General features: G+C 41.5%; 2 protein-coding genes across 2 annotated transcripts in view; both read left to right on the plus strand.

The window, feature by feature from the left end:
• The first annotated feature begins 332 nt into the window (after positions 1–332).
• Positions 333–9222, plus strand: LOC308481628 (beta-Ala-His dipeptidase-like). The gene is made up of 12 exons (XM_081014231.1): positions 333–466; positions 974–1084; positions 1165–1308; positions 2093–2255; positions 2534–2616; positions 2724–2921; positions 3354–3438; positions 5830–5990; positions 6782–6946; positions 7591–7732; positions 8220–8367; positions 8976–9222. Exons 1-12 carry the CDS (start codon positions 464–466, stop codon positions 9037–9039), a joined length of 1467 nt encoding a protein of 488 aa, XP_080870357.1. The 5' UTR covers positions 333–463; the 3' UTR covers positions 9040–9222.
• A 251-nt stretch (positions 9223–9473) lies between these two features.
• ZNF407 (zinc finger protein 407) overlaps positions 9474–27581 on the plus strand; it is a 131318-nt gene continuing 113210 nt past the window's right edge. The window contains exon 1 of the mRNA XM_081014106.1: positions 9474–10932. The gene's annotated coding sequence lies outside the window, so the exon portion shown is untranslated. The remainder of the gene's footprint in view (positions 10933–27581) is intronic.

The raw sequence follows: 27581 nt of genomic DNA on the forward strand, positions 1-27581 counted from the left end.
GGGCATATTGGACTCCTCATCACTACTTCCAGAAGCCACTTGGACCCACAACTGTGCGACACTGAAACATTGGATGGCCATGCCCTATAGTGGCACTGTGCTGGACAGCTCTCATTCTCCGTACTGTATTAACTTTTACAATCCTTAAATTTCTCTGATGCCCACACTATACTTAATTATTTTCCAACACTGTGGGCGTTGATGGATCGGCTTGTGTTTACTGCACAGTAACTGTAACTTCCTGGAAAAAACATATCAACCAGACAGTTAACAAATTAGCAAACTGTTTGCTCAGGCTAAATAAACAGTGGGAACTGAGATAAAATTGGTGGTGCGGAATGACTTGTAGAGCAAAAACTTACTGGATTTTGAAATAAGAGGACGTCTCACAGCCTCTGCTTACTGACTCTATTGGCAAAGAAGACAAGAAGAATAAATCCTGCCACTACTTGTCTCTACTGCTATGGTGAAGTATTGCCTGTTTCTCTTACTATTGGCAAATGCTAAGTATGGATGAGAAGAATCCATCAGTCTGCTTTTGGACTGATGGAACATATGCAGAAGAGATATATAATAATCCTTAAAAACACTGTGTGTGTGTGTGTATGTCCCTCCCCACAAAAGGCACTGTACGTCTATAGTGAACTGTATAGAAAACTAAATTGCATAGAGCACTGTCCTTGGAACATCTCACCACTCAGGCAAGTGGCAAATATTTTAAGCAGTCAGGAAACGGAACTATTGCAATGGAAGGGTTTGCCAGCGGTTTGTTTTCCAAAGCAAAGATTAATCTAGACTAAGACAACAGTGATAGAATAACAAACAGCAATCTTAATTTATAGGCAAACTCTAGTCTCACCCACTGCCCCCTGGATAAAGTGGAATCTTCTGTAACCAAACAGTCCAGGGCAAACTGTATGGAATTTTGGTTCTGAGAATTGCAGGCTACTAATAATAGTAATTATTCTTTCAGATATCCCTTGTATTTCTTCTTTCTTTCACAACTATCACCAGTGAAGCATCACTTGCCCCTTCAGATCAAATATTTCAGTACATTGATGCACATCAACATGAATATGTACAGGTACAAGCGGGTGTACTATTTTGGGACAAGCTGGAAAACTAGAGTGAAGGAATCCCCCTCATAATTTCCTCTTTTCACAGAGACTCAGAGAATGGGTGGCCATTGAAAGTGACTCCAGTAACCTTCTGAAGAGGCAAGATCTGATTGAAATGATACATTTAGCAGAAGAGAGGATAAAATATTTAGGAGGAACTGTTGAGTTGGCGGAACTGGGTGTACAAGAGGTAATCTATTGTGTTTCAGCATGAAATCTATCTTCATATATAATGAGGATCACCTTAAGGCAGGCTTAGGCAAACTCCAGATGTTTTGGGACTACAACTCCCATCATCCCTGACCACTGGTCCTGTTAGCTCGGGATGATGGGAGTTGTAGTCCCAAAACATCTGGAGGGCCAAGTTTGCTTATGCTTGCCTTAAGGCTACTGCTTAATGTCTCTAAAGAGTCTTCGTTAATCTGCCTAAAACATTCCAGTCTTTCATGCTATGTGTTTTGGTCACCCACTCTCCTCCTCCTCCTCCAATATTTGCTGAAGTATAGAAGATAGAAATAAAGTCTCTGTCCACTGGATCACAATTGAAAAATATGATCTAAAGGAAAGATAGAATTGCCAGTAACATAAGTTACATAGGAAGCAGCTATATATGTTATGTACTGAAGTTCTCACCCTGGGCCAGCAGGGGGATACTGTAGATAGTTATGCAAATAAGGGATCGAAAGTGACGTTCAGTGATTGGATAGTTTTAGAAAGTTGTAACAATTATGTGTACTGAAGCTCTATATAAGCAGGCTCACTGAGCCCTTCAGCTCAGTTCTGTTCTGGCCTCTGAATAAAGAAGGGCTGTTTGAAGAATCGCTGTGTCGTCTGATATGTTCACCCACAACTTAACAATATATATAGATGGACTATAACGTGGTCAGGAGGTGAGGGGATTGGGTAAAAGAGGCAAGTGATAGCTTCTAGCACTTGTATAGGATTGCACTGTTAATGCATCGCTTCTGCTTTAGCTGCATAATGGAAGTACACCTCGTTTGCCACCAGTCATTCTAGCAGAACTTAAAAAGGACCCTAAAAAACATACAGTTTGTTTTTATGGACATCTGGATGTGCAGCCAGCCAGATTAGAGGATGGATGGGCATCAGAGCCATACAATTTGACAGAAAAAGATGGTGAGCATTTATTATTATTCAATGGCAGCAATACAGTGACAGAATGTCACTGAATACCAGTTCTTGGGTGGCAATAGTGGGAGAAGATATTGCTTCAGGCTCTGCTTGTGAATTTCCAGCAGGCATCTGATTGGCCACTGTGGAAACAGGATGGTGAACCAAATGGACATTTTATCTGGTACAACAGGACTCTTATGTCACCTCTGAACTTGTAAAACACTGTACAGTTGAATAACTGGATTCTATCAGCTTCTCTTTATTTCACTTTTATTTTCAAGGTAGTCTGTATGGACGTGGAACCTCAGATGACAAAGGACAAATTCTGGCTGTACTGAATGCAGTAGAAGCACTTCAACAATATGTATATGATTCCTTGTTTTTTTTAACAAGTCTTTCTTATTTCATGAAATCTGCCATCAAAACAAAACAAACACATTGTTTACTACATTTTAAACCCCTCTCTGACAGGAACTTCCTGTGAATGTAAAGTTTCTCCTTGAAGCCATGGAAGAAGTAGGATCCCCTGGACTATTGAAACTGGTTGAAGAGAGAAACAGTACGTTTTTTTCAGATGTCGATTACATTGTGATCACTGATTCCTCATGGATCAGCAACAAACCAAGTATTACATATGGAACAAGGGGAAACAGCTACTTCTTAATTGAGGTATTTGGGGCTCTTTAATATTGTTACAACTAGTAGAATGAGTGTGGTATAATGGTTGGACTATGCCCCAGGAGACTAGGGTTCTAATCCAACGCAGCCATGAAGCCCAGCTTAATTTACCTCACAGGGTTGTTAGAATAAAATAGAGGTGAGGAGAACAATGGTCCACCTTGAGCTACTTGGAGGAAAGTTGGGATATAATAATAATGCTAATTTTACGACACATCTTATCATTCATTTTATTATCATTTGCCTGTAAAGTTTCTAACGAATAAGCTGCTAAGCGAGGATTACAATTTTTAATTGATTCATGTCTGAGAGGGATGAGCCCACAAATGTGAAGCTTTTGCCTGTTCATTTTCCTGATGCAAAATCTTGGTATGGCATGGCATGCTAATACACCCTCTGATTCCTTTATCTACTTTTTTCTAGGTTGAATGTGCTAAAAAAGACTTGCATTCAGGGACCTTTGGAGGTATAGTTCCTGAAGCAACCAGTGACTTAATATATCTGTTGAGTAAGTAGAGTTTCTACTAGTGAACAACTAGCTCACACCTTCTAGGCTGCTTCAAAGCTTGACTACTGAGATTTCAGCATTGGTAACCTCAAGACTGGATTACCACAATGCGCTCTGTGTGGGGCTTCCCTTGGGCACCTTCACAGCTGCAGCTAGTGCAAAATGCAGGGCTTAATTGTTGACTGAGGAACCCTCTCAGCGTCATATAACACCTCTGCTGAAGAAACTGCGGTGGCTGCCAATATGTGCAGTTCAGGGTCTTGCTTTTAGCCTTAAAGCCCTAAACAACTTGGGACCTGCCGGGCAACTGTGCTCCTCAGATGGGGCACTGCTGAGAGTACCATAAGCCCCAGAGGTGTGTTTAGCCTAGGCTAGAAACTGAACTTTTAGTGCTGGAACTCTAGCTCTCTAGAATAAATTACCAGCCAAAACTAGACAGGTGCCTAGTGTGATGATGTTTGAAGGCATTTTTCTTTATGAAGGGTTTCCTTGAGGTGCCACCCAGTCATATATGGAAGATCAACTTTATATTTAATGAAATTGTTTCATTGCTATCATCATCATCATCATCATAATCACCACCACCACCATTTTACCCCACCCCAGCACTCTGGGCAGCTTCTAAGACATATAAAAACATAATAAAACATTACACATTAAATAGCTTCCTGATAAAAGGCTGCCTGCCTTTAGATGTCTTCAAAAAGTTACATAGTTACTCATCTCCTTGACATCTGATGGGAGGGCTAAACGAAAGCTAAACGATGAGTACTGGTCTGGACAAGATGCTAAACCAAGCATGTCAAAAAGTTATATAGTTACTAATCTCCTTGACATCTGATGGGAGGGCATTCCACAGTCAGGAGAAAGCTAAATAATGAGTACTGGTCTGGACAACATGCTAAGCCAAGCCATAGCTTAGCTTAGCACACGACAGCAACCAAATGATCAGGGCAGAGCAATGTGGTCACAGTCTCCTGTCTGGAGTTTTCATGCTTGCAAGTCCATGGTTTTGCTTAGCTTGATGTGCAAATCAGTTAGGACCATCCCATCTGAAATATACTCAGAGTCAAGTGTGGATTTCATGCTCTTTATTCAGCTCATAGTAGTGAGGAAAACCAGTTCCCCCGAAATGTCTGCTTTATATACATTATTTACACAATGGGCCCCACGAGATTGGCTAATTCCGGGATTCTCCTGTAGGCCAACCAGGTTGCAGATTCACTTCCACCTGGAGTTGGATTGGGTGGCTCCTGCAGACCAATCAGACTGCTGCATTCTAAATCCTATTGTTCTGGGACCAATCAGACTGCTGCATTCTAGATCCTATTGTTCTGGGACCAATCAGACTGCTGCATTCTGAATCCTATTGTTCTAGGACCAATCAGACTGCTGCATTTTGAATTGTATTCAACTCAGTACATAACACCATCCATGAGGCAGAAGAATCCAAGGGGCGCCTCCTTGGGCACCCCCCCTCCCAAAGCGAGAAGTAGCTACAGCGGCTTCAGGCTTCCAGTGAGATCTCACAAAAGCCCTGTGAGATCTCACAGTGGCCTCCACGTGATTTCACTGTGCTCTCACAAGATCTTGCTGGAAGCTTCAGCTGGTAACCCTAGTAAGCAAGACTTTGGTGAGGGCAGCAAGCTGCTCCTGAAATAAGACTATTACGTCTATATTACAGGGAGGTAGCCATGTTGGTCTGCCGTAGTCAAAACAAACAAACAAAGAAACAAACAAACAAACAAACAAATTCCTTCCAGTAGCACCTTAGAGACCAACTAAGTTTGCTATTGGTATGAGCTTTCGTGTGCATGCACACTTGTGCTCACACAAAAGTTCATACCAATAGCAAACTTAGTTGGTCTCTAAGGTGTTACTGGAAGGAATTTTTATTTTATTTTATTACGTCTATAGACATTCTAATGAACATTCATAGGTTGGGGTCAGAGCTTGCCACATGTATGTTATTATTCCCACTACCTCCTCCCATTTATCTTATTCTTATTTAGCCATCATCTTACTCTGGGGATCTGGTTTTATAGCTTTATCTATATATTAAAGGTCCTTACCTGTTGTGCATGTTCTATGATGCCGAAGAAGCATAGCTTTTCATAGAGATTCTTAGAGAACAGCAAAACTTAGCATTTTCTGTAAGTTTATCATGTAACATGTTTTGTTTAAAAATAAATAGAAATTAGGAGAAATATTCAATAAACTTTAAAAAAATTAAAGGACTATTTTGAGGCTTGCCTTCTGTATTCCCTAGTTTTAAAGTAAGCAATTTTAATTGATGTTTGGTATTACATTCTGTCCATTAAAAAAACAAAAGTAACTGCAAGTTCTGTTATTTCTGTAGTTCCTCTTCAGAACTTGTACATTTGTTTTCAGGTACCCTTGTCGATTCTTCTGGTCATATACTGATACCTGGGATTTATGATGCAGTTGCTCCTCTTACGGAAAAAGAAAAGAAACTCTATGAAAAAATTGAATGGGATTTCAAGAAGCTGAAGGACGCATTTGGCATAAGAAACTTCACATATAACACTAAAGTATATGCCATATTGATTTTGTATTGAATTCTAAGCTGGGCTTTTGATAGCTGGTTTCACAATTTTCAGTTAGGATGGGGCAAATTGTGGGAATTCCATTATAGTTGATGTAGAAGCATGGTCAAATCTGGGTCTGCTCTACCATTAGGCAGTCTGGGATGGCTACTACAGGCAGCTGATTTTGGGTGTAATGAAAGGGCAGCATTTCCCTTTTTGCAGAAATATGCTTGTAAAATATGTATACAAGTCACTAGACCATTTTCTTAGCCTGTATTAATGAATTCCACCTTGTGTGGAATTGTCAGTCTGATTGGGGGTTCTAGAGTAACCCCAAGTCTAGTATCATGAGATAGAAAAGTCAGTCAACCACTCTCTCCATGATTAGTCTGAATTAGTTCTGCCGTCAGGAATATTAGGATTTTTGGTCCAAAGTCTAGCACCCCACTCAGTAGAATGAGTGAGGGTGGGGGGATGACAAACATACCAGGTAGCTTACCACATTTTGAAAAAAGTGACACAACACACATTACCATTTATAGGAAGGAGGGGTGCCATAAGACCACATATTCCAGGCTCAAAAAATGATTCAGTTTTCAGAATCTAGTTTTCATGTTTTATTAGTTTGCAGGTCACTTTGGATCACATTTCATGAAAAAGCAACTAAAAATGCAAACAATAATAATGATATAAATAACCCATTTGTCTGTGTAAAATAATAGGAATGGTGAGCAAACTGCAACTTATTGTTTAAGACTTTATATATTGCTTTAAAAGTTGCTTTTTTTGTTTAGGAAGAATTATTAATGCGGAAGTCGCGCTATCCATCTTTGTCCATCCATGGAATTGAAGGAGCTTTCTCTGCACCTGGAACTAAGACTGTAATCCCTGCAAGAGTAATTGGGAAATTTTCAATACGCCTGGTTCCCCATATGGATCGCTCTGTAGTAACAAAACAGGTAGAATTCTGGGTTGTGTGTCTTTAAAATCTCTCTATTCTCTTGTGGTAAACAGTGCTAATCATTTGCTTTCCTCAGTTGATGTGATGTTTCTAGCAACCTAGCCTAAAATAGGCCTACTCAGAAGTAGGTCCCCACTGTATTCAATAGGGCTTATTCCCAGGTAGGTGTATACAAGATTGTTGCCATGCAATGGAATACAATGCATGTTCACTCAATAATCCCTACTGAGTTCTATAGGACTTCTTATCAAATAGGTGTGTAAAGGATTGTAGCCTAAGACTGCAACTCAAGTATGCTTACTTCACATGAATTAAACTGAGGCTTACTTCTGGATAACATGCAAGGCATTGCTAGTGAATTAACTCAAAATGAAGTTGATAATATATTTAAGGTACTGGCTTGAATCACAGAGAATGGGAATTTGAATAATGACCAGCACATTGAAGTACCAAAAGATAATCATCAGCACATTGATCAGGCTTTATTCAAAGCTCAAAGTGTGCTAGACCATGAATACTGCAGGTCATTATCCCATAATGCATCTTCATAAGCAGATAATTAATATATTATTGTGTTATTATGACAGATTTAATTTTCACCAGGAGCAAACTAGAATAAACTTTCACTATTATTCTCTTGAGGTAATGGATCATTTGAACAAGAAATTTGCTGAACGGAACAGCCCTAATCATATTGAAATAACCAATGTGCAAGCATCAAAGCCGTGGCTTTCTGATACAGATGAACCTCTGTATTTGGCTGGAAGAAAGGCAATAGAGAAAGGTCTGGTCACTTCACTGCAACAAATTACAAAACTTTGGGGCTATTGTGATTATTATGAAGCACCCAGCATACTGAAAAGCAGTGTAGAAAACTTAATAGCAATGGCTGCATCATTACAAAAAATCCAAAGTAATCTACACATGCATCTAATAATAAAGCTGCAATGTTATATGAATGTGTATGTAATTCACACAGTATTCTGAAGGAGAATTTTGGCCTTGGAAGAGGCTCGTTTTGTGAAAACTTATTTTAAAGTACATTCATGGGATGTATTAAGACAGAACTGTTTTGCTGCAGAAGATTTAAAACAGTTGTTTTTCTGGATTTTGTCAGTTACAGACAGGATCACAACTTTAAGTTTAGAAGTAGTTAACTTTTAACTCAAGATTGCAACAAAGACAAATGTGTCTGTTCTGGGACTTAGTTGGATAAAATGTTAAGTAACCAGTCTATGAAAATTAAGTTTTCTTTTATTCCTATTTCTTAGTATTCCACACTGAGGCTGACTTGACCCGAATAGGTGGAACAATTCCAATTGTTTCACATTTCCAAGACGTAACTGGAAAGAGTATAATGCTTCTAGGAATAGGAGGACCAGATGATGCCCCTCATGGTCAAAATGAAAAGATCAACAGGTAATCTGTAGGCCTTTAAAACACAGTAGTACCTCTGGTTAAATATGCTTCAGGTTACAGACTCCGCTAACCCAGAAATAGTACCTTGGGTTAAGAACTTTGCTTCAGGATGAGAACAGAAATCGTGCAGCGGCGGCGCAGCAGCAGCGGGAGGCCCCATTAGCTAAAGTGGTGCTTCAGGTTAAGAACAGTTTCAGGTTAAGAATGTACCTCCGGAACTTAATTCCGGAACGAATTAAGTACGTAACCAGAGGTACCACTGCAATGAAGTCTTTTACTAGTGGGGAAAGTGCTACGGTAAGTGAATTTTAAGCATAATCTCTGGAGAGAAGACAACTTTGGGACTTCTGTTTTGTGTGCAACATAAACCACCTAGAAGCTTCTTGAAGATGGAAAAACTAAACATACAGCATTTGAAATACTGATGTAAATGAAGTAGAAAAAGCGTGAATAATAAAACCAGATGTAGTATTGGCCATAATTATGATGCTTACCCATTAACGTAGTCATACATTTTTGCCAAGTTGTAATTTAGACTCTCATATTCCATCTGCGCTATATCTGCTTTTGCATGCCCACTATTAATCTTGTTTTCTTTTTAAATGTAGGTACAACTTCATTGAGGGAACCAAACTATATGCAGCCTTCCTTCAAGAACTTGCTTCTACCTAGAGAAGATGGGATGATGATAAAAACCCTCTAAAGCACAGCTGCATACTTCCTTTTTTGAAATGTTCTTAAAGGAACACATATACACAAATATATTTAGTAATTTAAACGTGATAAAATCAATAAATACTTGTGTGGAAAAAAGAGAAGATCCCCCCTGCAATAAAATATTTTATTTTATTTTTACATTTGGAGGTCCCATTCCTCCTTTCTTTATGTGCCTGTACAGAACTTTCTTGCTTCCTTAAGAACTCTGGACTCTCAGAAAGGAAAAGGAATAAATACTGCCACCTGGGTTTTCTAAATTTAAGATGACCCTCTTACTATGTTTTTTGTAAAAGATGTGCTACCCACAAATGACACATCACATTCCTAAATGCTTTTAAGTCTGTTCAAAGGTATGGTTGCACCCTGTGTGACTGAACTATTGTATAACTATTCATGTGCACTATACACCCTCTGCTGGCTGCACACTTCTTTGCAGCATCTTTTTCTTAAATGTGGTAACTGCATACATGGGGATCTCAAGTGCTTACCCATGTAGGCACAGACAGGATCAAGAGCTGCTTAGCTACAGCAAAATGATGGCTTCATGTACCTTCAGACCATATCCTGAGTCCATACTCTTTCTATGAGGGTGGCAGATGCAATTTTGAAACCTTGGGCACATTGTCAGGTTCCCAGGCAACAGACAATTGCATATTAGTGGCATATGGAGGCAGTGGCTACCATTGAAAATTTGCAGGCTTACTAGTGAGTATTTTTTATTTATTCAACTGAAGTATTTTTATTTTCCTTTACAGTCAAAAAAAGACAGCAAGTTTCATAATTCACAGTGTAGTCCTACTAAAATGAGAGTGTTAAAGTTTGAAAAATAGCAAGGTGGCAATCAAACAAGTCACACAACAACATGTTTAGTTTAACAAAATTCACTGTAATTTCTAAAAGTCACCATGTGAACCCTTCTGGATATGAAGCAAGTAATAAGTATAACCTAAGTATGTTTTTAAGCTTACATGCCTGCTTGGGGTTTATAATAAATCAATTACCACTATATATTAGTATCTTTTGGGAGGGGGATTTTCAATAAATTTCCCAAAACTGGAAGTTTTTCCCCACCCGGCCATTGTAAGTCCTTCATACAATTTATTTTTTGCTAGTTAAGTCAATCTCTACCTCTTCACCAGTTAAACAAAGAACACTACCTTTTGTGTGTAGATATTTTAAACTTTTGAGTTGCTTCATGCCTAAACAATTCTGGTTTGTTAACACCTGACGTGTTTACACACGGAACATACACAAACATGGCATCTGGATATTGCCCCTTCGTTAATTTTGTTCAACTAGCAACTAAAGACTGCTTGGTAATGCAGGGCTTGAGCCCCCTGCCTACAGGGTTCGTTTCAGGATAATATTGCGCCTGTGCAGTGAAACACCGGGGCCTCAGCTGAATCCCAGAGCCTGTTTTCCCTGTCAAGGTTCTCTCGGGGAGTCATAGAGGACAGGAGTGCCTCGGGGCATGTGCAGAGTGCATGTTTCGCCTCAAGGGTGCCAGCCACAACCCAGCCCCTTCACTTTTGGCTACACGGAACGCGCAACAGAGGAAAGCGAGAGTCACCGCTAGGCCGCCTCTGAACGCGCCTGAAGGGGCAGGAAGCGACCTCCACGCGGCGCGCGGGGCCACTGAGGTACAGTTCAGGCCCTCGCTTCTTCAAAGGGAGTCACGCGCCGCCCGCGGAGCAACTGCCGCCGTTGCATTCCATACATTTCCTGTCTTCCCTCCCCTCCGTACAACGTTACGCATCACGTTCCGACAGTGACGCACTTCGGCGAATCTACGGCACGCCACTTGTGACCAAGATCATCACAAGCGGAGGAGGACGGCGTCCCCATCCGGTGAGTAAAAACCAACGGTCAGAGGTCCCCTCGCTTCTGAGGGAGGCTTCTGCTTAAGGCTGTTGTAGGCGTTTATCCTTGGGGGCGCCCGGTCGTTCCTGGCTTTCTCCAGGCCTTCTCGCTTTCCCTAGGGCTTTTTGGGCCTCTGTGCCGCCGTCGTTTTTTCTCCCCCTTCCTCCTCTCGATAAGTGGGAGGGAGGGCAGGAAGCTCGTTTTGGGCCAATCAGTAACCGTCGGCGGGTCTGATGCTTGAGGAGGGAATTCCTGAGTGGTTGGGCATGGAGGGCGGGAAGACGGTTTCATATAGCGATTGGCTAACGCCTCAAGGCTTCTCATCAACTTTTTTTAAAAGAAAGGAAGGGGGAGAAAAAAAGTTTGTCCAGAGTGCGCATGCGGAAGCTATTCGTGGTCTGTGACTTCTTCGTGTTAGCACTACGCATGTTCGTCGCGCGGCACCTTTTCAGGAGCGAGGGGGACTGGACGTTGCGCACGCGCCTTTTCGACCGTGGCTTTAAAACCGTTCTTTTCAGGGGGCTGTGATTGCGCTTGCGCGAGGGCTTGTATGTTTGCTGGTGAGCGATAAGGGACGCCTGAGCTCTTCTTCGTGGGCCGAAGGAGGAGCGCACGCGCACTGCTGTCGCTCGCCAGCAAAAAAATCCAAAATCTGGGGCAAAAAAAAAAATATTTTAAGGGCCGTACAAAACGACACAAGCTTCCGAGTTCATCCCAACTCTTCATCAGGCTGGCAGTTTTTATGTAAAAAAAGAAAAGAAAACTGGGGAGGAGGAGAGCATGCTGGACACCTGAACATGTTGGAAGATTCAGGGCAGATAAAAGATAAAAATGATTCACATTTCCTGGCATTGTGGAGTTGGAAGTTACCCAAAGGATCATTTGCAATGCATACTTAAACTAGAAATGGCTACCACAACAGGTAGCGATGTCCAACGACTTGGAACAGCTTTAAACAAATTACAGTGGTACCATGGTTCTTGAACGGCTTAGTTGTCGAACAAATCAGCTCTTGAATGTCGCAAAGTGTTCTGGTTTGTGAACGTTTTTCGGAAGCTGAACATCTGACGCGGCTTCCACTTGAGTGCTGGAAGCTCCTGCAGCCAATTGGAAGCTGCACCTTGGTTTTCGAACAGTTTTGGGAGTCGAATGAACTCCCAGAACGGATTAAGTTCATGAACCAAGGTACCACTGTACACAAATTCATGGAGGAGATTGCTAGCCATTAAAGGTAGATGGTTGGCTACATTGAGAATGGGGTACTCAATGTTCTGATACGGAGCGGCTCTTAGATATTGGGGGGGGGGAGTTGGCATGATTTAGAAACCACAAGGTTGGCATTTAGTCACAGTCAAGATGGGAATGTAGGAAGAGAGCGCAAACTTGTATTGGGCTGTGCTTGGAGCTATGCAGATATTAGCTTGTACCCAAGGGCTGCTGGGATAAAGCAGTAAATAATGGCTGTTTATGAAGGCGTGCCGTAACCCAGACTTCACATGACATCACAGTTTCAATCTAGCCCATGAAAACATAAGCTGCAATAAATGGGTTATTTTTAAAGATTTAACAAGTGTCTTTGTTGTTTCTGGTTCTACATGCTAACTAATCCAGGGATGGGGAACCTTTTTCAAGTTGAGGTCCACATTCGGGGTACATACGCTTCAGGTTACATACGCTTCAGGTTACAGATTCCGCTAACCCAGAAATAGTACCTTGGGTTAAGAACTTTGCTTCAGGATGAGAACAGAAATCGTGCTCCAGCGGCGCGGCAGCAGTGGGAGGCCCCATTAGCTAAAGTGGTGCTTCAGGGTAAGAACAGTTTCAGGTTAAGTACGGACCTCCGGAACGAATTAAGTACTTAACCTGAGGTACCACTGTATAGACAGCCTTCTGAGAACCACATACCAGTGGTAGATTGGGTCAGAGGCAAAAGTAAGCGAAGCCACAAATGTAACATTATCCTCTGTACAGTAGGCTAGCTTGTACCCACACCACTGTATTCCATCAAGGTAAGCAAGAACAACTAATTTATCAGAGTTCAAGAACATATTACAGCCAGATAAAATCACTTGGTGTGTGAAGCAGGAGTGTGTTATGGGGAGAGTTCCAAGGGCCAAACAGATAGCCTTTGAGGCCAAATTTCCCCCTGGGCCTGAGATTCCTTGCCTCTGTGTAGCTCCTTGGGATTGTATGCCACTAGAACTCTGAAGAGACAGCATGCGGAGCACATGCAAGAAATAAATGCAAGAATCACATCCTGCTTTTATAAATTTTGGAAGATGTGCCTCCGCTCATAGCTGTTATGTCTGCTCATGGTGAACACATGCTTAAGCAAGGGAAGCCACCAGGTTGTTAAGTGTCTGTATGGAGAAATGCTTGCTTCCAAAGAACCACATACGTTCACACTGGAGGCCGAAGTTGCACTATTCTAGAAGTGAAGATGCCTTTTTTTGGTGATCTCTGGAAATCATGGTTACTGTAATGACTCAAGTTGGAAGAAATTTCACAAGAGTTGGGTTGGCAGGTCGAACTGAAATTGCATTCAATCTCCATTTCTTTTCTGAGGCTCCAGAATTTTGACAGTGAACTTTCTTTGCTACTACAGTGGTACCTCGGGTTACATACGCTTCAGGTTACAGACTCCACTAACCCAGAAATAGTGCTTCAGGTTAAGAACTTTGCTTCAGGATGAGATCAGAAATCGTGCTCTGGCGGCACGGTGGCAGCAGGAGGCCCCATTAGCTAAAGTGGTGCTTCAGGTTAAGAATGGAACTCCGGAACGAATTAAGTAATCTGAGGTACCACTGAACTAGTTTGCTCTCAACTAGGTATTAAAACCAGGATTAGATCCTAGTTTAAATCTGTGATTTGGGAGCAAACTATAATTAGCAGAAACTGTTTACAGCTGTTTGGTTGTCATGGTCAGTCACAATTATATCTCACTAGATCAGGGGAACCACAAGAACCCTCAAGATGCTCTTGATCACACAAACTATGGTTTAGCAACCATATATGTGTGACCTTTGAACGAGGCCTTTCTATTGGTTTTATATACACTGCTAAATTTGACCTGTTCCTGTATGGGCAGATCTGTTTCCAGAACAAGTGTTTCCAAAATTCGTGAATTTTTAAATTTGAAATTTCTATGTGATAAGATCAGTTTGAAAAATACTTCAGGGGGTTAAATGCTTGCCAGGGTGCAGAACTAGCTTCTTGTTTGGGGATTCTGTCTATGGACATTCACATTACCCCCTGCCCCCAATATTGAAAGAATGTGTGATGGGGCCATGTGGAGTTGCCCCGCTACTGACAACGTGCACCACACACACCATTGCCGTGTGGTGAAAATGCTGCCATGCTGTCTCAAGTGTTCAGCTGGCATAGAAAACAGCTCTGAATGTGTAATGTTGCATATTCATAGAGCTCTTCCAGGACAAAGTGCCGCCTTTCAGAAATTTTCCCCAAACATCAATTCCACCTTTGAAATTCCAGTAATATCTGGGAGAATCCGGACATATGGCAGTCCTAGTAAATATGGTATATAGGTACCCACAGATATTTCCCATGCCAGCTGAATGTGGGAAGGCCTCTTGTGTTCCCTCCCTCTTGTGTTCCCTCCCTCCCACCAAACTAAACCATGGTTTAAAGGCTTAGCACTATGAAATCAAGGGTTGCTCTTGACCCATCGCTCATGCTTTGTTTGGCGGAAATTATCCTTGATCTTGGGTGTGGAAGTAGCACTAAGTCAGGCTGCAGTGTGGCGGAAGAGTGAAGTGCCCACACTTTCAGTAGCTTGCAGTGAGTAAGCTGCACATTCACATTTAGACCATAGTTTGTTATTAACTGAGGTTTAAAGTGACATGAGAACTAGGCCTTTATTGTTAATTTAAGAATAAGCTGCTGCAAAACAACAGTGGCATTAACACCATCAAGACAAAAAGCAACCAGCAGTTCATCTGATATACCAGGAAGTATCCTTAACGTTTATATTTTGTTTTGTTTTTAATAGGGATAACCTTGCATTGACACCCCCTTCTGTTCTTTCCATATTTTTAACTTTAAATTATTTCAAGTTGGAGGCTTGTAGATGATAAGCTAATGAAGACTTTTTCTTAAGCATGTTGTGCAGGATTGTTCTGAATTTATATCCCAGCTGCCCTTATCTTACAATTTGAGGTGCCTATTTTGCAACTTCTTCTAAAGAGCAAAGGGGCAATTTGACCATCCAGTTTTAATGAAAAGCACTGTTTTAACCAAGGGAAAGTAGATAACAGCTTTATGATAGTATTCTGAAAATACAGCACATACAGAGAGGACTGTCATTTCCCTGATATTAATTACAGTACCTGATCCATTTCAGTCTGGTTAGTGATCTAGTTTTGGAATTGCTTTGGTTTCTCTGATGAATAGTCTGCAATGGAAGAGGGAAAGGGAAGTGTGTTCCCATTGTCTTTATTGGAAATTTCAGTGACTTTTGATACCATTAGCTTTGTGGAGAAGTACCATTGTACAGTGGCTCTGGTCTTTAATGGAACACAGATCTAAAATATGATACTGGAGTACTAGTACTCAGCCTCTTGACCTTTGACCTGTAGAGTGCATCAAGGATCTCTATTCAAAGTGCTATAGAATTTGGAAGAAATTTTCTTCACATGAACTTGCCCCCTCATTGAGATAATTAGCAATGGTTTTCTTCACTGTCCCACCACTATAGACAATTGGCTAGAGGAAACATGGAACAGAGTATTTTTTGTAGCAGTGCCTAGGTTTTGGAACTCTCTCCAATGAGTTACCCATCTGGCCCACACGTTGCAATGGGTCTCTGTGAAAACTGCTTGGTTTTCTTGATGCTACTGTTTATTTTTCAACTTGCTTTACGTGATTATATTTTCTGTGTTTGTTGCTTTGATGTTTTGCTATTCAGTTTCTTTGTTTTATATGTTGTAGTGTATTTGCTTACTTTGTGGCCATTGTTTTTATCTTATGTTACAGCCTGCTTGGAAGGCCTTTGGAGGAAAATTAGCCTTTTTAAAAAATAAATAAATACCAGAGCTACCATTCCCCATTGTTGGCTGATACTTATGGGGAAAGGGGGCCTGGGTTCTTGAATATACAGCAATTGGAAGGGCTGAGAAGCATCTTCCACTGCTTGCCTCACCTGAAATCTCCTCTCCCTGCTATTATTTCCTTTTAAAATAGGGCACTTCTTTCCCTACTTATTAGTCTTGCTATACAAAATAAAAAGGAGGAGAGGCTGGCTTTGGTACTTTTGATTCAACAAGGGGAATGATAGACTGAGGAGCAGGAGGAAGTAAGTACATATGGGTTGACCATTGCACTGTATGCTTGGCACGATTGAATGTCTCTAGCCTTCTTTGCTGCTTTAGTCATGTTCAAAGAAGGATGTGGTAGATGCTGTCGGGGGTAACATATACATGGGCTCTGACACCAACATCCACCCATTCAAGTGTACTATTTACATGTGGCAATATCTGAAAGCATGGAAACCAGGGATGGGTGGAGCAGGTGTCCTGACAAGGCTCCCTCCATGTGTTCATTTGTGCCTGCATGAATGATTGACTCAGGGTATCATTGGTAGAAGGTGTGGATAATGATGTGCTTTTACTGTGTGAATGGAATGAGGGATGGGATACGAAGTGTTTGGATGCAATACTGAGCATTAGAAACAGCAGGGTTAGGTCGTTCCCAGCCTAATAAAGTTCATTGTTCATTAATAGTTCCACATTAATATTTTAATTGACTCAAATAAGTAGCCTTCAGTTATGATGAATATTCTAGAGGGGGCACATCATATTTTTATTTGAAGCTCGCTTCTTGAACTTGCCTTATATGCACACACTCAACCCCTGCAGTTAGAAATGCCACTGAGAGGATCCAAATAGAAGGAGACAGTTTGGTAACAAACCTCCCAGGGTTCATGAATTTTATTATCATATGCATGAACTTTTTGAATACTTGACAACTTTTTTCTTTCTCTCAAAAGGGTGAATATTATAGGATCAGCATTAGTTGCTTGTCCTTGTGCCGTAGCATTCTGAAATCTAGATAAAAAGCAAAGCACACAGTGGTTTGGAATATTTATTGTTCTAAGCCAAGCTGTTTTGTATGTAAAGTTGGGAGGTGTGGTTCTCTGAGGCAGAAGTATGGCAGGCACTGGGTTGCTGCTGATAATGGCAGCCCCAAGCCTATTTTTCTCCTCTTTACCTATAAAGCTTAATAGAAGTCCCCATGAGGCTTAATGTGTTCCCAATGAGCACTTTGCTTTCTCACATCATTGCTTGCCACTGGCAGGAGTGTGGGAACTCAGGAGCATAGGGATGCAGTGATACCAGTTTCCATCCAACATGTTTCCATTACAGTCATACCTCGGGTTATAGATGCTTCAGGTTGCGTTTTTTTGGGTTGCGGACGGCCGAAACCCGGAAGTACCGGAACAGGTTACTTCCAGGTTTCAGCGGTCGCGCATGCATAAGCGCTAAATCGCTCTTTGCTCATGCACAGAAGTGCCGAATCGCAACCCGCGTGTGCGCAGATGCAGGTTGTGAACACTGCAAGTTGTGAATGTGCATCCCACACAGATCACGTTTGCAACCCGAGCGCCCACTATATAGGAAGGGTTTTGTCTATTTCGTTGCTGCTTACACGCTGTATCACGAATCATAATTCGTTTCGGGTTTTTCAGTAATGTTATTAATTACATAATATTTGCAGCTTTAGGGGGGGTGTGTGTCTGTGTGTGTTAAATCCAGTGCCAACAATTGCCTTTTGTGTTTGCATAAAGCAAATCTGGTCCTGACACCGAGCAAATATACTAACAGTGGCAATATCTGTACCAGTTTCAGTTTCCATCGGAATTCCTGTACATCCCTCTCTGAGCATGACGACGATGCATCATATGATTAGTTTTCAGTAGATGTGAAGAGGGAAGGGAGGTCTATACATAGGGGTTCTGTTTTTGACGACAGCCTCATGCCTGTTGTTTAGTTCTTCACTATTTTTGGGAGGGGCAGTATGCATTAATGGGAAGTTCCAAGCAGTTAGAACATTGGTTTCTTTGGTTGGGGACTGCAGTTGGTGTGTACTGGCTGTGTCTGGTTGAATGTGTGCAGGAGAACTTGGAAAGCACTTTGGCTTGGGACTGATCTAGCATAATTTGATTTGCTGTACATCTGCTAGTACTTTTCTGCTTGCTTCTGTGCCCCAGGGATCAGTTTTCCTGGAGAAAAACCCATTATCACAGTGGTCATTTCACAGTTTTAAATATTTCTTTTTTACAGTAATATTGTCACGTTTTACATGAGCACCAGCTAGCATTTCTTTGGTGTACAGATTTCATATTGAACTGATGGGTACATTGGGACTGCATAAATTAAACACATTGTGATGGTGTTTAGGATATAGTAGACTTATTTTTAATTCAGTTTTAACATTTTTCTCAAAAGACTATTTTCCTGATCAGATTAGATCTATATTGTGTGGAAGGGGGATACACAAGTGTTACCAAGCTGAGGAGGAAAGACAGGGATATCTCTGACAACTCCCCCCCCCCCCAATAAATGTTGTTTTATAAAACAAGATATTCAGGGTGTTGTAATTTGTCTAAGCCATCAGAATTGCCAAACGTGGGTAATTACATAATTTCACACTTTCCAGTAAAGTCAGACCCTGATTAAGCGGTTGACAGCCTGTGAGAGTGCATTCATTGACAGCTGATGTCTGTATTCCCTAAATTTGTAGTGATTGCAATCTGAGTGAAGAAGACATTGAGATTCAAGCCATTTACTCTGAATGAGACTCCTCTTTGACGAATGGGGAAAGTTCTGGGTTGTTTTTTCCAGACATGAAAATTTCAAATGCATAAATACTTTGCTGCTACTGTATCTTGCTTTCTGCTGATGCCAGGTCTTCTCAGTGTCTTCGGCTCTTGCTGTCTTTCATTGCACCTGCTGTTCGTCATATTTATTTCATTCTTCTTTCCTGCGCTTTCTTCCCTCCATCTCCCTTTTACCCCCTTTAAACAGAACAATATGGTAATAGAAACCCTAATAGGAAGAAGGCACTGTTTAACTCGGTTGGAGTGCTACTAATCCAATTGCCAAACGCAACTACAGCACAGCATGCCTCTTAATTTCAAGTAAAATGGAAACTTCACTTTCTAAATTTACGGCACTGTACCACTTGTGTGAGTGAGCAGTACTATTCCATGATTCCCATTTATAGTGAATTACAGAATGGGTATGGGTTTGATAATTATTTTGTCTATTAAACATTTATATGTCACTCTTTGAGCAAAATGAGGTTTCCAAAGTACGTTAAATTAAAACACTTAAAAGCAACCAATAAAAGAATGCAATGAAAGGAGAGCAATCTCTTTTCAGTCCTAGGTGAACACCTTTTTTAATTTCCCCAGGTCTTTTTAGTTTTGGTTTTAGTGCTGTTTACAGCTAGTAGATTGTTCTTCTTTCGTTAAATTCTTTTACTGGCTGATTTTAATTGTTCTAATGGTAGCACATTTTGAGAACCACATTTTGGTTTAAGAGTGATGTGTATAATGTTTACCTGGGACTGAAATGATAACAACCCCTAGTTTCAGTGACAGTACCTCATCCAACAACACATGATTAAGTGGGGCTCTGGATGCAAATACTGTAAACTGGCATCCAAATCACTATTAGACTTTGTATTCCCAGGACGTCCAAGATCAAGAAGACCCCTAACCACTTGGAAGAAGGTCCTTTGAACAGGTCTCCAAGGATGGTGGGAGAAAATGCTGCTGGTTTTCTGCCTCAGAGTTGGCTGGATAGACTTTTGCCTGTTTTGCATGGGATTCTCTTGTGAGTTTTAAAGCCGCTTGGCTCTAGCTGTTATTTTTGCAGCCCAGTTCCTTGGTGTAACAAGGAGCCAGACAGACTGTGCCTCTTAGAAAATGACACTTAGGAATGATAATGTCGAAGGCTTGTGACATATCTGTATCCCAACATATAGTCAAGGTTTCAACAGGAGTGCAACCATGCCAACATAACTTCTCCTATGGCTTTGAAGGATCATTGATCTCTAAAGGTGGACCATTCCAATATGTTCCCCATCCTGCTGCATAAAGAAGCTATAACAGCAAGTGAAAACCTCAGAAAAAGAAATGTGATCATGACAATCTCCCATGTCCTAATTGCTGTCCTCCTATCCCTACCAAAACACCAGCTATATCTTGTGGATCGGTTGCATATATTGGGACAGCTCCTTGGTTGTCATGGAGACCATGAAGTCTTGAGCTCATCAAAAAAGTCATTCCCTGTGCCTAATAACTTATTGCCACTTGATAACTTTTATTCCTATTTATATTTCATGAGAGCCTTCTTTAAAATCATCATCATCATCATCATCATCATCATATCAAGCTCACTTGGTGAATACCGTGCCTGGGAGGAGTGATCAGGTCAAATAGAAAAACTTCCACATGATAATCTATTCACTAGGTAAAATTCTGTTACTCTCAAATATATTTCACAGGCCTTGCAGTATCTCAGATCTTGCAAACTCATGCAATAGCAAAGTCTGACTTGTTGAGTTCTGTTTATCTCTGTTTCAAGCTTATCTTTTGACAGGACAATATCATACAGATTGTTTCTGTATCCAGAAAGTCATGAACACCCCCTTTTTCTTTTAGCAATCTTGGTTTTAAAAGTTCTCTAACATTTGCATTGATCATTTCACTTTAGTTGCCCAGAATAAACATACAGTCTTTCTGCATTTAGCACTGCCATTTAAAATGTAATAGTGGGCTCTGCATTTTTACTCTACCATACCTGATAAAATCACCTGAGGATGCCCTACAGAGATATTATCTGCCCCATACATAAAAGGACAAAAATATATTTCCATATTGCTTCAAGGAGAAATAGTGGGCCTCCTGGGAAGGGTGGCAGATCCGTGCTGCACCCTCTTCCTTCTCCTCTTCCTCCCCCTGCCAACCTTCCAATGCTGACAATCACTTTCTCCTTTCATTCTGAGGTTGAACTTCACTATTTCCCTTCATTTTCAAGCTTATCTTACATCCTGCTTTCATTCTTCACTCCCTTTAATTCTGATGCTGATCTCCACTCCCTCTCCCCTCTCATCTCAACTGGCAGGAATGTGTGTGCAATTTTCTGGTTTGCTTCAGGTACCAAAATGCCTTGATCCGATCTTGTTGTTGTTGTTTAGTCATTTAGTCGTGTCCGACTCTTTGTGACCCCATGGACCAGAGCACGCCAGGCTCTCCTGTCTTCCACTGCCTCCCGCAGTTTGGTCAGACTTATGTTTGTAGCTTCGAGAACACTGTCCAACCATCTCGTCCTCTGTCGTCCCCTTCTCCTTGTGCCCTCCATCTTTCCCAACATCAGGGTCTTTTCCAGGGAGTCTTCTCTTCTCATGAGGTGGCCAAAGCATTGGAGCCTCAGCTTCAGGATCTGTCCTTTCAGTGAGCACTCAGGACTGATTTCCTTCAGAATGGAGAGGTTTGATCTTCTTGCAGTCCATGGGACTCTCAAGAGTCTCCTCCAGCACCATAATTCAAAAGCATCAATTCTTCGGCAATCTTCGGCGATCCGATCTTACATAGACTATTACAGAAGTCTCTGTGCTTCTGTCAGAGAAATAATCTACAAAGGGAACAATATACTCCCAAACCAAGCCAGTTTGCAGGGTTGACCCTCTGTTAAGTTGTTCTGTCTTAAGGAGCAACCACTTAGTACTGGCCCATGCATTCTTATAGCACCAATTTGCTGGCCTCTTTGGAATCTTAGAATCACTAGTGGTCCTTTTGCAGATACATCATCTGGGTTTCTTTTGCCTTTTAAAGTTGATATGCAATGGCTGAGTTTGTGGTGGTGATCTTATATTTTATCTTGTTCAAAAATTGATGAGAATTTCCAAATTCAGCACATGCTAGCAAAACTTTTGAGTTTCAGTGTCTCTGTAAGACAATAGTGTGACAGTCACAGGTACAGAAAGCTAGGTACATATTCAGTATATGCCTCTAAGCTGTACACAATGGGGGGGAGGGGAATGAATTTTGTTACCTATTTAAAAGGTACATTTTGGAGACTCTAATTAACTTTGGACAATGTTGTTGCCAGAGTGGCTCTATCTGTCTTTCTGTAATATACCCATATGATTTGCTGTCAGAGAGCATGGCTACTCCCACTTGAGTGTGCTAGAGGGCTGCAGTTTGTCCTTTAACCTTACCTTCATGATGATGAATAAAAGGGCACACAGTAGCAGTATACAAAATTGACATTTTTTTATTTCTAACTTCACTTGTCGTCTTTCTTGTAATTTGATACGTTTGCACTGCTGTGTTTAATGATCCCTTTCCTGGCTATGATGAATTGAAATAGCTCATACCAAACTGACCTATTATTCTCCATTAGTTCTTCCTTACTGGTAAGTTAGATACACCCTGGCTTCTCTCAGTAGATGTTGCCTTCTGGATAATGGAGGTGTCCTGGATGCAATTTAGCATGCATCTGTGGTTTTGTATCAAAATAACTGCGCAGCAACTCGATGTGGCACTGTTTGAAGTAGAATTCGCCCCCTTTTAAAAACCCTCTAAGTATATTTGTAACTTTCACTGCACTGTTCTTTGGAGTTTCTGGCATCTGTCTGTCTCGAGAGGGGGCGAAGTCAAACCACAGTGCCTGCTGTGGATGCAGAGGCCTCGTAACTGCTGCCTCCTGTGTTGTTTTTGTGGTACTAGCAGCACCAAAGTAACCTCTCCAGGGTGCAAGCCTGGGCAGTGTGTATGGAGGTCCTGAGCTGCCCAGATGACAAGACCCCCTTCTTGGCCTTGCTGATGTGGTTCCAGAGGAAAGCAGAGCAATACATTTGGCACCAGCTTGGCTGCAGGAGTTGCTGGAAGGAGGCGTACAAGACGCCATCCAACCGTCTTAGGACTCCACTCCGGATTTGTGTAAGGTTTACTCCTTAGCCTTTCCTCCTTCCAAATGCCGTGGGATATCCTGGTGCCTGGTTGTTGAGAAACCTAAACACTGAATTTAAGTAGCTAAGGACCTTTTTCGGGGGTGAAATGGGGTGGAGGAAGGGAAGGATACAGATAAACAAATTCCAAGTGGATACCTTGATCTTCCCTAATGGAAACCTTTGTATTCTCATTTATGTACACATCTGGTTTATTGAACCCTCTTTGGTCTTTGAGAGACTGTGTTGAAATTCAGATTGAGAACACTCCAGCACCCAAGATTGATTTCTCTTTAGTTGCCTAGAGAAGAAGAGAGTTCCCAGTGTGGTGGACCTTGGAAAACCTATTGTCCCACCATGATGGCAGTCCGCTTGTGCCAGCACAACATTACTGTAGTAACATAGTTGGAATCCTGCACACACTGAGTGGGAAAGTTGAGAAGAAGCTTCAAAATACAGGGACTATGGCAACTATGCAAATTGCTACCAATGTCTATCGAAATGCTGCTAATTCACACCAGCCTTGTAGCGGCATACTACTCACGTTAGACATTTATTTATTTTATTTTATTACTTACTACATTTAAATCCTACCGTTTACACTCAACAGTGGGAATGCCATGGCATCATCCTACCCTATCACAGACACAGTGCCCTCAGGCAGCAAAAACACAGCAGTATCTTTTTCAGGAATCCCTGCATTCAGAGGCTGAAATCCCCTAATACCACTCCAACACACAGACCCTCAAATGGCCAGCAGTGTGAGATCTAGTTTCTTACCCTGGTTCAGAAACTTCAGATATGAACAATTATTTATTACTTGGTGCACTGTGTACTCTGTCGCTCTATTAGACATATTTATACTGTACTATTAAGAACTGAGAGCATTGTATGGATGCTGATTATTGTCCTAAATTCCCAATCTTAAATAGATCAGCACAGAAAAAAGTCATACTGAGTTCAGAACATGCTTTCCCGTAAGCACGCTTAGCATTTCAACCATAGCTTTTCTGTTTAGTAGCTTTTTCCTTCAGACTTTGTCCAGTAGTTATTTTTCCCATGACAAGATTGATAATTAAAAAAAGAAAAAAGAAAAAGGAAAGTTATAGGACAAGTGTACCAACACTCGGTATGGAGTGGAAATTTTACAACTGAGTTATAAATCCCAGAAGCAGTATGGTTTATAACGGGAAAGTTAAAGGGAAAAATGGAGAGAGTGAAATAATACGTATGTAACCTTTCCCCCTCTCTTTAGTGAGTAGACCATTTAAACTAAATTAAGTAAAGGATGTAAATTCAGTTGTTTCAGTTTTTAATATTTCATGACTGATTTTATAGATAAAAATTACATTTAACAATAAATATGAAGAAGAATTAATATGGCCTGTTCTGGTTTGATATGGAACAGCAAATCCCATTTCTCCTCAGCTGTAAAGAAAATTCATTATTATGTCTTGGATTGTAAGAGATGGCTTCATTGTGATTAGTTACATTGATAATAAAACAACCTTTTTGAAAATGCCACAATATACATGGGTTCTCATGTGTCTGTGTTTAATGAAACTGAATTTGTGCATTTGCTACCCTTTTCACAAATCTGTTGCCTCCTCCTTGTATCCGAGCCCATTTTAAGTCATGCAAGTTACTTTAAAAAAAGAATAAGAAATGGCAATCTTATATCAAGCAACTAAGGGATATATAGTTTTAGGAGAGGCAGAATTAATACTGCGGGTTTATCTTGAATGGCTCAAGGGCAGATGCAGTGCTGGTTTGGGACAAATGATGGTTTGCAAACTGGGAATCAGCTTTGGGAACATGTGCATCACCACCATCCCTCTCTAGCATGAGTTCCTCCTTCCTTGCCTTGCATGCAGAAATATGAGATCTGAAGACATATCTGGCTGCAGAGCTATTTCAGTCTTCCAAGCCTTGGCATGAGTGCTAGGGGAAAGGGAGAGAAACAGATACTCAACCATATTATATTATTTCGGCAAATGAGGAGTGATGTAACTGCATTTGTGTCTGGCACAAATGTGCAGCTTCTTAGCCAAAGCCCCTCCCTATCGTTTATAAGTTGAGACTCAGCCCAGGAGCTCCTCAGAGCTCTCACCTGTAGAGCAGAACGTGCTCCTTCAGGTCTCCCGTGTTTTCTGAGAAATTTCAGTCAAGACCTGATCCTTGGCTGCTTCTGAAGAACTGGGCAGTGAAAGGCTAGATTGCAAATGCAAGAATGGGGATTAAACCCAAACTGTGGTCACCATCGTTTCCTTGGGGAGATAAAAGTGAAAACCATTTTGATGTGAAACTTGCAAACATAAATGTTTTGAGCACAAAAGTCTGCATTACTTAAGCATGTACAACAGATTGTTTTTGAATTGAATGTAAACATTAAATATGTTTCACAACACATTCTGGGAGCAGAGCCTGCGTTTTCAAGGTAGTGTTTAAGTCAAAACCATTTCTCTTGCGATGTAGCAGTATTTTAGTCTTTGTCCCCTTGTGTAAAGTGGCCACAAGGTGTCATCAGAATGCTTTTCTTATGCTGACTTCTTATTTCATGCGGCTTCCCCCCCTTTTCTTCTTCAAACTTTTACAGCTACGCTAATAGTAAATCTAATGTGAAATACTACCCTTTTTTTTCTTGAGGATATTGTGGCATTAAGCTTCCACTGAAATAACTTAAAAGATTATGGCCTAATAGCCCAGTGCCTGAGGTACCTCTGCACCGAAGCAGTTCATTGCACAGGAGATAAACTTCCTAGCACTTGCGTGAGCGGACAACTTCAGCCATGCTTGAACCCAACCACAGCCTTAGCTGCTGGAGCTGTCATCTCTCCTAAACCAAAAGTGCCCAGTATCTTTTCAAGGATGCCCTTGTGCTACGCAAGGGAAGTTAAGCTGCTCAGCTTGGTTAGTGCCAGGTTGGAAGGAGCCCCAGGCAAGCATTTCCCCCACTGGGAAATGGAGATAGCAGTGGCGGCAGCAGTTACTTTGCCCATTGCTTTGCTCTCGTCCGCCTGCAGCCTGGCCTGCAGGAATGGGTGGATGCACTTGCAGCCCATTGCGTGGTACCCACCACATGGTTTTAGCCACCTATGCTAGGTTGATTGTCCCAGAACATCACTGAGCTGGAACATAGTACTGCATCAGGGCAAAACAGCAGCAATTTTTGCTCAGCGCTTCTCTTCAGCACACCCAGTCCCGCCACCAAAAAAAGTTTTTTATATATGTCAGCTCTGGCAGGCCAACCAGAGTATCCCGGCTTTTGCCCCATCGTGCAAGGTAGCACAGAAGTCTGGAAAGGCTGTACTAGCTCCCTTGTGTGCTGGCCTACACTAATTATGGTGGCATATCTAACAGAAGAGGAATAATGATTACAGACATAGTACAGCATTGGTTCGGGGAATAACACTCCAATGCGGTTCACAGAGCACCCTTAGATCAAGTGCCCCCACAGCTCTTTTTGCAGCTGAAAGGATGTGCAGAGTTTTCTAAACTGAAGCCAGTGCTTAAAAGGGGAGGTCGGCAGTAGGAGACAGCAAGATGTGTGACAAAAAACCACCAAGTAATTTATCTGAAAACAGATAAAAATGCAGGCAGCTGTGTTAGTCCATTAGAAATAACTGAAAGGGCAACAATAAGTGTAATACCTTCAGGACTTTTTAAAAATAAAAGTAGGAAGCAACTCTTTTTCGGATAGATCACTACTTGTTTACTACCTCTAAGTTCTTTAGCTCAGTGTTTTTCATCCTTTTTTGGGCAAAGGCACACTTGTTTCATGAAAAAAATCACGAGGCACACCACCATTAGAAAATGTTAAAAAATTTAACTCTGTGCCTATATTGACTATATATAAAGTAATTCTCTTGAATAGGAATCAAATAAACACAAATAAAGTATTTTATAATTACTTTATTATGAAGTAGTAAGTAAACAGAAATATGAAAAATTATAAAATACTTTATTCAGTGCGCAACCTGGGCCTGTTTGGCTGAACACAAAGCTGATATTCTGGCTGGAATCGAAGAAAGACACACACGTAGCTCTTCGTCAACAGCTCTCAGTCTCTCTCTGTATTTAGTTTTTATAGCAGTCATGCTTGAAAAGCTCATCTCACACAGATATGTAGTGGAAAATGGGAGCAATGTCAAAATAGCTTTGTTTGCCAGAAGGGGGAACTCCTTGGCAGTATCCAACCAAAAACTGTCCAAAGGTAGATCAGCAAATCTTAGCTTGAAACCACGATTTTGTCTCAGTTCAGTTAGTTCCTCCTGCTCCTGTAAAGTCATGTCCTTTCCACCAACTGATGCTGAGCTATAAGGGTCCCTAACCCAGTCAAGGCATTCAGTGGAGACTGAAGAGAAATAAAATGGCAACTTCTCCGGTCCTCCTGGTGACTCGAGTCGCGACGTCTTCTTCTCTCCGCTGCTGCGCACACTGTGCTCAGGTGGGAAAGAAGTCGGAAGATGAAGTCCTACTGTGATAGGTCCAGGCTGGAGTCTGGACCAATCACAGCCCGGACATCAGAAAAGTGGAGGGTGTCCCTCTGAGGAGCGCCAATCGGCGCCCCTGCTGGCTGAGGGTGGGGTCGAAAACCCCACCCCCCCATACCCAGGACACAGTCCGGCGCCCACCTAGTGGGCGAAAATTTGAAGTTTTTT

This window comes from Podarcis pityusensis, assembly GCF_964106645.2.
Source record: "Podarcis pityusensis genome assembly, chromosome: 7".
In the NCBI taxonomy this organism is placed as follows: domain Eukaryota; kingdom Metazoa; phylum Chordata; class Lepidosauria; order Squamata; family Lacertidae; genus Podarcis; species Podarcis pityusensis.